The 13,362-nt window shown below is 39.9% G+C and overlaps 1 protein-coding gene across 1 annotated transcript in view; it reads right to left on the bottom strand.

Moving 5' to 3' along the window:
* Window positions 1-13,362, bottom strand: part of RPAP2 (RNA polymerase II associated protein 2) — a 53,503-nt gene that overhangs the window by 26,800 nt on the left and 13,341 nt on the right. Inside the window, exons 7-11 of the mRNA XM_066624222.1 lie at window positions 13,017-13,052; window positions 10,131-11,052; window positions 8,895-8,989; window positions 7,306-7,386; window positions 557-625 (exon numbers count right to left, since the gene is read on the bottom strand). Coding sequence (XP_066480319.1) covers window positions 557-625; window positions 7,306-7,386; window positions 8,895-8,989; window positions 10,131-11,052; window positions 13,017-13,052 — 1,203 coding nt within the window. The remainder of the gene's footprint in view (window positions 1-556; window positions 626-7,305; window positions 7,387-8,894; window positions 8,990-10,130; window positions 11,053-13,016; window positions 13,053-13,362) is intronic.

Below are 13,362 nucleotides of genomic sequence, written 5' to 3' on the forward strand. Positions count from 1 at the left end.
GGTCTTCCTCAGATGTTAGATTACATAGGAATGATGGAGGTGCTCAAACCTCCAATGGCACAGACTACTGTGATCTTTTTGACTCTGCAACTCTGTTTGCTTTACCTACATTTTCTTCACCCCCTGCAACTACTGAGAAGAGGTACACAGCACCTAGAGTAAGGGGTAAAGAAAGAATATTCCCATTGTACTTTGATATAGATTTTAGGGGTTAACCTAACTTCTCTCAGAGGAGGAACATTAGGAAAAGCATGACTAGTGTTTTTCTGTTAAAAACAAGGTAGAAAATGTCAAGATGACCTGCAGAGAGAGAAAAGCATGTGCGTCATAGCTTTCCCAAAAGGAACATTCCAGGGTCTTGTGAAATCAAAGTTGCAGGCCAGAACTTCCATACTTGGCTAACAGATTTCCCAGTTAGGGCTAGAACCATGCACCAGCATGCCAAATACATTGACCATTCAATAATCCTGCAATGATGCTGTCCCCAGTTCCAACAGCATAACAAAGATCAGGAATGAATATACTGGGAAGAAATGAATTCCATGAGAATACTTACACAGACAGCAACACAATGGTAATTAGAGTCCATTCTGGAGTTTTGTGAATAATATTGGTATTCGTTAACCTGAAGACATACACAAAAAGAATAAAGCCAGCATTAGCAGTTTCATAATTTCTGAAGTCATCAGTTCTGAATGGATCCATCTCACTTTATACATGGGTAGAGGTGGGAGAAAACGGGGTTTTTTGGCAGATGGTGTTTTCTAAAAGTTAGAAGCGCAGAAAGCGGTGTTTTTGTTCAATATTTATAATTATAAATAATCACTTTAAAAGTATACCAAGTAGATGATTTAGGTGCCAGCTAAGTGATATATACCCATGCACACCCCCAATTAAATAATAACTGAAAACCAAATAAAACAGTTTTATCTTTTTGCAATTTTTTTTTTTTTACAGAAACGAGAAGGGCTGAAAGCAGTGTTATGTGTTTTTATTTCACTATCACCATTTTCTCCCACCTCTATACATAGGCAAACCAAGAATAAACAATAAGAGTCTACCCTCTTATATCTGCTGTTCTGATGCACCATGCTATTGCTGGCACCAACCAAAGTATTATGTAAACAGAGATAAGATGCTATACATAATTCTTCCGCTGTGGGAGTAACTGTCATTTAAAAAAAAAAAAAAAGCAATGTGCCATTGTTTGGCAAGGTCAGGGTTCATGTAGGATAGGAGTATCCTCCATGGTAGCCACCAGACTATAGAACTTCCTACTGCAGGTTTGGTTGTTCCTTGTTTTTGTTCTTGATTGTATTTAAACATTTTTTATCCATTTATAAAAATACTTTTATCTGTCTGTTATTAGGTGCCTTGGGGCCACTGGGCAGGGTATTAACTGAAATATAAATACGTAAACACATCAGTATGGGAGAAATAAGAGTCCTCTTTCCCTTTCCACCTGGTACGGAAAGGCAGTGGAAGTATCCTGATTTCTATTCTTATCTGAGCCCACACGTAGTGTAAAAAAATCAGCTTCCATGAGATGCTAGGTATTGCAAGTGAAGACACTTGACAGCTAAGTCCAGTTAGGGGGAAAACAATGCCCCTTACACTAGCAGACTCTCTTCTGCAAACTGGCAGTGAGGTTAAATGCTGGTGGAGCATCTAGAGTCTTTCCAAATTTTGGCTGAGCAACATGGATTACAGAGGCCTTGACTATCTGCACTCATTAAATGAACATGCACACTGAATGAGCTCCTGGCAACAGGGTCTGTGACATTACTGCAGAACTACAGTGATCATATCCAGAAGTCTCAGTGGCTATAGGGACATCAGATTCTAATTGGGGAGGGCACCGACTTCGAGATAGTTCCAAGCATTAACAGGTAGCTTTAAAAAACCTTGGAGAATATGAACAACCAGAAGTTCAATGAAAAGATACTGAAGGACCAATACATGTGAAATTATTTCACACAGCACCAGGTAATTCTAGGGTGTGTAAGAAATGACTTTTACTGCAATGCTACTAAGAAGCCCAGACACGTTTTGAGATGAAACCAATTCATCATCTGAGGAACAGAGATTAGATTTGAAAACCTTACTTTACATGCTCCAAAAAGATCTATATACAGTACTTTCCTGTTGGAACAGGTCCACATATGTTCCATTTTCCTTATCAACTTCTATTCTTTAGCTCCCTTGAATTCTTTTTCAGGCAGGTCTCTCATTCCATCCCCCCCTTTGGAGTGCATTAAAAAAAACCTGCAGTTAGAAGATGATACCAGAAGACCCCACTTGGTCTTCTGAATGCTGGACTTGATGTAGTGGATCTTATTGGGTCACTAACATGACTCTTTTATTAAGACAAACGTTTACAATGTGGAGTCACTCCTATGCTTGAAAACATGAGAACAGAATGCAAGAATGACAATGTTACATGTTGCTAAGAAAATTACTGTATATGCAATGTATATGTATATTACTGTATATAATTACTGTATATGGAAAACATATTTCCAACTACAGTGCATCAGCCATGCTTCTCTGGCTGGAACAGAACAACCACCAGAATAATTTCAAAAACAAACCACAATGAATCTTTCTGTTTAATCTTGCTTGTTATGCCTATTATTAGCCAATTTTAGGGTAAGAGAAATAATGAAATAAGCTTTTTATCTGCTTTATAAACATAACAGTCACCAAAGCTTATCACTGTCTAGGAAGTTCTTGCTTCGTATTCCCTTAATGAACCAGTGCCTAAGTTATGAAACAAACCGTATCACATTAAGTAAGCTTGTATAATCCTATGTGCACTTACTTGGAAGTAAGTGCCATTGAACTCAAGTGGGACTTAGAATAGTTTTTATAAAAGAACACAGTCTGTGGGAGGAAGAAGTCCCACTTTACATATAGCAAACATAATACATACTTGCTTGACTGTTATATTTTCTCACTGTGTGAATAAGAAAAAACAAAGGCTGAAAGTCTAGACTCACTACTGATGACAGCCATAAACACTTATGAGGAAATGCCTGACAGAATCATCCTGACAGGCAATTCATATGTAACCTTCCAGTTAATCGGGCCTGATGAGATACAATGGAAGAGACAGCTTCAAAATCACCAGGGAGAAGTCTGTCAAACAGCAAAGAAAGCAGTTTTGTTTCAACGCCCTACAAGGAGCCATTATTGATCAGAGCTCAAGAAGGTTTCATTCTTGTACACAAACTGAGAGATGCAGTTATTTGTGTCAATTAACTCTCATTCAATGTCAGTATTGATTGGCAAGGTCTCAACACTAGTTGTTGCCATCAATATGCTACTTACAGCAGAAGTAGCCAGACACCCATAACCTGCACAATGGAACAATGTGGAGCAGGCAATTCCCCTACACTGTCCCTAGACTGAAGGAGCAGTTGGGGCTCTATTGTCTGAACCCTTGGGCTACAACCCCTGCCCCAGAGCAAGCTTTGCACTTGCACAATGGTAGAGAAGGAGTCACTTCAGACTGATGCCAGAGCAACCTACAGGTGCGAAGCCTTAAATAATAAGGAGCAGAGAAAGGGCAGTCACTTTCAAAAACAAGCTGTGTGTCAACACCAAAGTCTCCAAAGAGAAAAAAAGCTTTCAGAAAACAGCCAAGAGCACATCCTGTATAGAAAAGGTTCAGTAGTTCAAGACTTTGTCAGTAGGCAACATTACTACTGGAGGGAAAGGAACCCCTTAAACGTTTTCTTTCCATCCTGCCAACTTGTGAAGGGGGAGGCAGAAAACTTTCTCTTTGTAAGGTCAGTGTCATTAGCTCTGCTGTATTTGCTATGTCAGGCAAGAAGAATGACCAGAGGAAAAAGCTCCATGAATTTTGAAATGCAAAGTGACAATTTGTCTGTGGAAAACTCATGAACATCTCCACATGAGCAACAAGGAAGGAAATAAAGACAGATTTTAGGGATAGAGTTTCAGTTTCCATCATTTAGCTGAAATCCTAAAACACATTCTTGGAAGTAAGCTCCATTGAGCTCAGTGGGACTTACTTTTGAGTAGATATGCTTAGGACTATACTGTGAATCAATGCAAAGCAAGTAGAAAGGCAAGGAATAAAAGTGTAATTCCAACAGTATGTAAGAATCCTATATCCAAAACAATTTTCTATAAAGGCCTATGAGTAAGAGAGATGCCAAACTGTTTCTCTTTGTTGAGGCAGTATGGAGTACTGTTTAGCATGTTGGAGTGGGAAGACCTGGGTTCAAATCCCCACTTCACCCATAGGTTAAGTATAAATCTACATGGGTGATCTCTCTCGAAATGGGAAACAGATAGATTGTATGCTAACCTGAGCCTTTTGGAGGGACAGCTATGTGAAAAATAATAATAATGAAAGGCTTAAGTCTAAGCTGGCACTAGTTTTCAATGTATGCAACAGCCAATCCATCTATTTCCGGTTATGTAAGAATAATGAAAAGGGAAAAAAACACTTTAGAAAAAGCAAGAATATACAGGGCGTCTGATGATACAAACAGCTAAAAGATGGGCAGGGAATAGGGAAGGAAAAATAATAAGCAGCTCACACAACCCAGGTTGACAAATCTTGAGTCCAAAATCTAACTCAGTTTCTCATCCCTTTGATTCCTGAGACACCAGAGCTTTTTGGGGGGGGGGGCATTAAAACTGCAGTCATAATTCACCCTCGTCCTGTGATCTGTTTGGCTGTCCCCTTCTTTATACAGAAAGCAATAGCATGGCATGATATCTTACTAGAAAAAATGGAAGGTGATATAAGAATTGAAAAGCTGCAAAATATGGAAAAAAATTGAATCCAAAAAAAAAGTCACAATCACCAACTTCTTCACTAAGCCAGAATTGGTATTTGTGTGTGTATGGACACACGTACATATACATTTTTTACTTTGCTCTTCAGCAACGTCAGCTCCCAGACAGCTCTGGAGATTATTTGACATCTCAGTTTTCGTAACAAAAGCTTACAGGCACTGAGGGACCTTGCTTAGGAAGAACAATAACTGTTCTAAAATGTCTCCAGAGAACTCTTTAGTGGTGGTGATTGAATAAATGGTGTGCAGAAGAGGATGAACTGCAAGTGTTTCTTTAAAAAAACCAATGGAGCTGAAAATCGCTGTTGCTCAGTTCACCACATGCTCTTTTTACTCTTAAAAGAAATAATAATCTCCACTACTTGTCTCTTTGAGCAGGTCCTTTCTCAGATTCCTAGTCTGAAGCATCTTTCAGAAAACAAAACAAATACATAAATAAAAATAAACCGACCATTGCTGAGGTCTAAATGGCAGAAAGGCGGGTTATAAATCTGTTAAATAAATACTACGTGTTAAGCTACTTAGCAATGCCTTTGTCAGTGTCTAGTCTTCATGAAGACTATTACAGTTCTTGAAGTTGTATGCATTCAGGCAAGATGCACATGATTACATATTTTTAAACCCTTTTTGTCACTGAATTCTGATTAGGAAACAATGGAATGCTATACAATAAATTTATTCAGGATGTTATGAAATTGTAGACAACATCCAGTTCAGGGGGGAAAATAAGCAAGCCCCAGCCCTTGAGCCAACATACTCCATAGCTCCACCCCCAATTTCCCTGCAGGTATGCTTGTCTAAAGAGGACGACATGCCCCCTGCGCAGAGATCAGCTTCATGATTGAATGCTGGACAGACAGACAGACAGACTATGCCTTTATTAGGCATAGAACTTGGCAGTTGCCTGAGCAACTTACACAAAGATTGCATTCAAGCAGGTCATCAGAACAATCATAAATGTAGATTCAAATAAAATTTCCCTCCATTGTACATTTAGTTAAGATCTCTAAATCTCTAAATATAAAAAGTCTGCCATTGGTTTTACCATTTTCTCATTTGTAAGTAATATCTGTAATTTCAATTCATCATGACAGTCAAAGTGATTGACAAAAAACGGGTCCAAATACAAAGATCTAGATTCCTTGTAAAATGGGCAGTGGAGCACTATGTGAATCAGAGACTCCCTGGATCCCAACTCACAGGAACACGTCAATCGCTGTTGTGTAGTTTTATTAAATTTCAGATCCAAAGGGAACGCATTACATCTGGCGAGTGTAAAAGCACGATGAGATAAAGGATTATCTAAAATATATAAAAATCTAGAACGCTGGCCAGAAGAGGGAAAAATCTGAAAATGCAAAGGTGAGTGGGTTTTGTTTGCCTCAGCAAGGAGTCCCTGATATTCAATATCTTTCAATCTAAAGATTATGATCTTTCTGGCCCGCATCAAAGAGTCACTACCCACCAGGTCCTCCAGTACACCAATCGATTGTAGCTTACTAAAAAGGCGAATATAGCCAGAGTAAGTCCAAGAATCAGAAAGCAAATCCTGAATCAGTGAGTTATTTCACCTATTAAAACAAATACTTAACCAAAAACTAATGAATCTATTGAATGCTGGACTATCAGCTTGCTTTAACAAAATTAGAGTTTTCTGATATTCCAGATTTGTATTCACACTGCATATAACTTCTACACATTTTATAATTTCAATATATCACACAAAAGCAATGTTTGTGAATACATATCAGCTAGATTTTAATTAAGGCATCTTGCCTTAAGAGAGAGTTTGGATAGTATGACACAAGAGTTGCATCTACTTAGCTTCCCCCATGTTCTCACAATAATACAGGCAAGCCAACAGCAGTCTAGGCTGCCATTCATTAGCATAAGGAACTCACTGGCGTTCCTTAATTCATCCAATTCTATTCAGCACTGGCGCAGCAGGGCCGCACGGCCCACACCATATCCAGTGCTGAAATTGAGCGAGCCGGAGGTCTCTATTGGGTAGGGGAATATTTGTTCCCTTAACTCATGCTGAGCTCCAGCCTGAACAAAGGGACTACTTGGAACTGCACTAGCAAAATTGCTGGCACAAATCCGAGAAACCCTGTGTAGGCTTTCAGGCCTGGGACGGGGATAGAATACAATAGAGGCCGCCTCCGCCACCCACTCCTTGGCCTGAACTACCCACACTGCACTCCCCCACCCTGAAACACTCCCTCCTCACATCCATTCCACCCTCCCTTCCTGCCCCGCTTGGCACTAAACTTACCAGTGCCAGCAACTGCTGATGTGGATTCAGTGCTGGCAAGATGGCAGGACTTTCTGCTGGTGCTGCCTACTCTACTACTTGCCACAAACATGCTTTATAGCACATTTGCAATGGCTAGTGCTGGTGCAGCAGCTGCTTCACTGGCACAGCACCACAAAAGGATTGGGCCATAAGTCCCCGACAGTTCTTTGTATTTACCTGAATGTTTTAACAAGATTTTTAAGTTCACTGTAAATATCACCAAGAGGAATATGAAGAGAGCCCAATACAGTAGGCAATCTGAAAAGAAAAAAGACAAATAGTTTAGATATGACCAAACGTTTATCTTGTCAAAATAAGAGTTTGGCCCTCTGGTCACCAGTATTCTAGATAATCTGCCTTTGGCACTAGCTGATGATCATAAATTATTATAAAGACTATTCATATATCACTTCAACAAATAGTTCACAGAATGGTTTACACTTTCCAGATGTTAAACCAGATGTTTTTATCCCATCATTTGTCTTTGTACAAGACGTAAATAATAAATCAGCTCTATTTTGTTTAAGCATAATAATGGCTTCTCACAAATTCTTTGGTCACATAAGTTCAAAAACACTGGAAAATCTTCTGTATGATCACAAACCACAAAAGGGCTTTGACTAACAAATTCACTATCGTTGCATAACTTTCATATTTTACAAAGTCGTCAGATGCATGTAGTGTTATCTGCAGTTGACAGGCTGTGTATGCAAATTTACTCTAAATTTTGCAAATGCTCCTTTGTGATATATAACCTAGCTGCAGATTTCTCCAAATCATCTTTGCAGCTACCATGCAATCTGTCTACAATTGCCATGGCATTCAGCACAGTGTGCCACTGCTAACTCAAACATGCCGAGCGTACTTGGTAGTAAGGTTGGTCAACACTTGCAAAAGTTTGGTGAACTGATACTGAACTACAAAGCAAAACTAAGCTGATGTTCAAAATGTGGGGCCCACTTAAGTCACTTGCCCTTCTGTGAAGTGGCCCGTGCAGAGCAAGTAGATCTTTTAACTATTATTTTTTCACACATGATAAATGAACCAATAGTCTGAGTCAATATAAGAAAGCCTCATGCGTGCATTGACCATTATATTTAAATTAGAAAAGCTCCCAATAGTCTGACAGGCTATATGTTGCGTCATGCACTCTCTGCTTCCATGGGAAAGAGCATGGCCAGAGGGCAAAGTTCCTGTTCCATGGGAGGGCTGATTGTGCTGAGAAAGGAAAGGAATAAAACTTCTCCCAATGGTGGTTTGCCTGTCTGCTCAGAAAAAAAGAGGTAGAAGGAAAACACAGTCGTGCAGCACGGTTAAAATCCATAAAATACAGCTGATGGGACTGGAGGATAAACGTTTCATGTTTCAGTTGCCAAATCTTTTGCAAGAAAACGTTTTTAAAAATCCTCATAAAAACAAATAATGTATTTTTAAGTAATTTAAAAAGTTATAATACACCAGATATTTAAAAGAAACAAAATGCTTACAGCTAAAAATATTACCTGAAAATGTTAAAATTGGTCCCTAACTAACATGGTTGGTCTGCCACCAGTGAGGCAAGATGGACATGAAGGAAGATGAGGCGCATGAAGGAAGATGAGGGAGTCTGGCACTCCTTGCATGGATGCGAGTATCACTCTGAGCATGGAGCGATAAAACCATCACCCCCACCCAACTCATGAACAACATTCTTTCTGAGCTAATTGTATATGGGCATTCAGTCTGTTTAAAAGTAAAACACAGTAAGGAGATGAAAACATACTCACACTTTTTGCAGCTTTTCAAGTACAATTCGCTTTCGAATCTGCTGTTGAGCATTAGAATCTACAAGCGGAAGGGCAGGAACCCACTGCAAATGATCCTATGCAATTTTAAAAGAGCAAAAACATGAAACAGCAAAAATTAAGATGTCAGGGGAACTGTTCCCCCTAAAGCGCTGGGCTGCACATCTTAAAGCCAAGCTCTGGATATCTAAGAGTTGACAATGTGTCAATGTGTCATCATCACCAAACACTGGGAGGCCCTGCCATGCAGTAGCAGAGATTCTTGCATGGAACGCTGGTTAGGGGGTAAATAAAATATGATTTAGTCTACATAGAATAACTGTAGTGCAAAGGTCACGGACCAAGATGAATACAGATTTTAAACTATTGTAAAAATGCACAATAGTTTCATTTGACAAAGGAAAAATGGAAAAAACACAACAGCCTTTAGGAATGAATGCTGCAGCTGCTGATGCTGTTGTGGTTGGCCTGAACCATAGCTTCGGGCTATGTATATGTTAGCACCTGCTAACGTATATCTGAAAAAGTCACAAGTTGCTTGCACAATCCACATGACATCCATATTTTGTCTCCAAAACAGCTCTGCTTTGGAATGTCTTAATGCAAAATTAACAATGACCTTCCCATGATGTCCCTTATTTGGGGCAAAATGTCACGTCAAGTTCTTCATCCCGATTGCTTCAATACTCTACATCCACCAACTAAGTTAGTTTTCATTATGCAATTTCTTTAAACATTGGGTTATATGTTTATCTATCATAGGGCAGTCCAACTTTGGACAGCCAGGGAGCCACATGACCTTTAAATGACCTTCAGCTGGGCCAACCCGGAAGTAATTGGCAGTGACATAATGACATCACCACCAATTACTTCTGCATTCTGAGCCTGCTGCAGTCATTGGTGGGTATGGCAGGGCTTTTCAATCTCCCTGCTTTTCAGTTCCAGCGGAAATGTATTTTCTGCTTAACGTTGATATACTGAATGCTTCAATGCAGTTGAAAACTAGGAGACTCGCCCTAGGAGACACTAGGAAACTCTCTGAGTTCTCCCACTCATGCCTGTTCCCTGCAAGGCTCTGGTTACCCCACATTTGTGCTCAGTATTATTGGGGGCAAGAGGCAAAGGCTGCCCCACTGCACCTAGCAGTTTATAAATTAGTATGAAACCAACAGGACTGGTTTGAGAATAAATAAGCCAATTAGTTTTCAAGACACTTACTTGATCATTGCAATGGTGCTGCAATCCTCCTGGCTGTGTTGTCAAATCTTCTTCAGCGAAAATGAATTTTCCTTCATAAAATTCTTTGACCCGTAATTCCAGATTTGAAGTCTCTTCTTTTAATTTTTCATAGCTGGGCAAAGGCTTAGCTGCTGAACTCGAGCCCTTGAAAGGCAAAGACTGGACCAAACTGCTCTGAGTGTCTCTTTCAGAAGTGACATCACAAGCGCTATCAAAATCATCCTCATCAAGCTCTTCTTCATAGTTGACTGGCAGGGCCTGTTGTAGTATGTGTGTAACTGTAAAATCAGAGCCATAGAGGAGTTTCAACGTCTCCTCAGTCCTCCACTCAGTAAATGTTTGTCTGAGACGTTCCAGCAAGTTACCTTTAGCAGTAAGAGGGTCAACTGGACCTTGCAGCTTATGTCCAAGATGCTGTTTAGATTTTGCAAGCAATGCTTTAAATTGTTCTGCCCCCTTTTTACTCACTCCCAGGAAAACCACTTGAGAGCCATCAGAGTTATCTCCACAGCCTTCTGAGGTTTCAGATATATGACTGCTTGATGAAATGTCCGTTCTTTTTGTTTGAGACTTACCCAGAACATCACCTTTCTCTTCCTGGCCACCTAATTTGCACCTACTTAACTGCTCTGCTGCATCCTTAACTGGATCCTCAACATGACTAGGCTTGGGCTTCTCTCTGCCAGGATTTTTCTTTTTTAGTTTGCTCTTTCTGGGCACAGACTTCTTTGCGCTTGATAGATTCTCTGGCAGAACAGAGGAAACAAATTCTTGTTCAACATCACCGCTGCTCTCACTTTCTGTGCCAGAATCACTTCGGATTGCTGCCAGGACAGAATTTTCAATGTCTGATGCTATAACTGTTTCATCCACCAATTTCACTTCTTTGCCAGAGAGGCCACTGTTAACAGAGAATCATGGCAGTCAGTCACCCACATATATGGGGCATGTGTGACAACAGGTTTTGAGAAGCACCAGTAATCAGTAAGATGATCAGTTATCAGCATTTCACTCAAGGAAGCTGGAATAACATGAAATGGTGACATGCCTGTCCCTAAACACCTGCTTCACCAGTTTGATGGCATGACTATTATTTATAGGCCTCTTGGACTGGCAGACACAGAAAAGGGAGAGACTACACAGTAACAGAACACAGACAACAGTAGATTGCATTGTCCCTGTTTACCCAGTGGTAAAAAACTGCAACATGGGGACAACAGGTCTGCCATTTTGTTTCTTGGTGCTCTTATGCTGAACTGAAATTATGAAGAGTTGGCACACTCATTATGATGTTCAATTTATTTCAAAGACAAAGGCCAAGATGGTAGACATTTGGGGGAGGGGTTAGTATAGCTCTGGGCTGCTTGGTTGATCTAAATTTAAACTATAATGGAATTTTATCCTCAACAGCATTGATAGCACATTATTTTGAAAGCTTGGGATGGACAACAGTATATTTCCTGTTTATTTAAATCTGCAGAAAAGAAAACATTTAAGGCTTCTAAGAGTTTAAAGTTCTCATTCATGAAACAGTATATCAACTGCATCTCTGTACATTTTAATGCATTTTTGAAGCTGCCTGACAACAACTTGGGGCAACAACTTGGGGCAGGCAAGCTACAGCCATTTGTCATGACCAAGTGCAACAGTGCCCTTGCTTGCACCTGCTTCCTTGCCAGACAGCCAGCCCAAAGGGAGTGGGCACCATCATCACGCAGCTCTTCCATTGCCTCACTTCCTCAAGTCCCCTTTTGCCCTCTTGCTTTCCCTTTTCAAAAAAATTGAGTGGATGAGGCAGGGAAAGATGAAGTATGGCCACTTGTTCACTAGTTTATAAAGTGAAAGAAAGGAAGGGGACGGGGGAAGATCAGAATGGAGCAAAGCAATATAAGATACAATGTTCACCCACTCAGGCAAGGGGAGACGTTCCCACCCAATTGTTGGGTGATGCATTCTAGGGGCACAGGAGGCATCACTGGTGAGTCTTTGCAGGGCACTTGCAAGTTGTCCAAAGGTGCTCCCCTACAACACAGACCCTGAAATGAAGTGTATCCCAGCTATTAGATGTTTGAGAAACACTAAGGGCGCAATCCTAACCAACTCTCCTGCACTGGCATAGCTGTGCCAGTGGGGCATGTGCTGCATCCTGCAGTTGGGGGGCAAGTCATGGAGGCCTCTTCAAGGTAAGGCAATGTTTGTTCCCTTACCTTGGAGTTACATTGCCTTACCTTGGAGTTACATTGCTGGAAATTTGGTTAGGATTGTGGCCTAAATTGCTGAATTTCAAAGGAAAAAAGAAACTAAAATCAATTTTACTGTTTTATACCACTATAACTATCATACAGCCCTTTTCCCCATCATTATATAGTGACAGTGAGTAGTGTGTCATTGTTTTGGTTTTAGTGCATACAAAGAACACCTTTGAGGGACTCAAACAAAAAAGTCATTCAAAAACTCCACAGATTGCAGATGTAACGAAAGGTGTTTTTTTTTCCACAAGCACAAAACCAGTGAACCTGTTTATTTAATGTTATACCCAAAGATGTAAACAAGCTTTCAGCACATATAATTGGTTTCTGTTAACTTACAAAGGAAGTCACATACAAAAACTGATGCATCAGGCCCATGAACAAACACTACGTTTGTGTCATGTTTCAACAGGCTCAATTACAGTACAGAACTAGGGCAGCTGTAAATCATATAGATCAAACAGACTTTTCACCATCACAAAAGAAGAAAAAACTAATCAAGGCAAATAGGTCTTTGTGGGGGCTACAATAACTGTGCTTGTAAGAGAAAGCAAAAACAGGAAATCAAAGTCTTCAACCAGATTGTACATAAATAAAATCATTGGTTCTATCATACCTTTCTCCTTGCTTTAATAATTTGATGTCCACTGGCCTTGAAAAATACAACAACAAAAAGATTTATTTAGAAACAAAGTTGACTGAAGTCATGAAGCAGGAAATCTCTGACCTATAAAAAATAATTGCAATCCAATCTTACAACAGGGGTGGGCATATGACTAGTCCCCAACATTTGGTCAATTGACCAGTTAAGTATCTTAAATCATTAACTTTATTAGAACATGAAAATTTCGATTTTCCCCAACTTCCCACAATTTAAGCATCTCATTCATGGAAATATTTGTCCATCCAGTAGCTCAACTCATCCAATTGCTCACAGGAGATTTTCTTTCAAATTCTCAAGT

The sequence above is a fragment of the Tiliqua scincoides genome, chromosome 4, assembly GCF_035046505.1.
Source record: "Tiliqua scincoides isolate rTilSci1 chromosome 4, rTilSci1.hap2, whole genome shotgun sequence".
Classification (NCBI taxonomy): Eukaryota; Metazoa; Chordata; class Lepidosauria; order Squamata; family Scincidae; genus Tiliqua; species Tiliqua scincoides.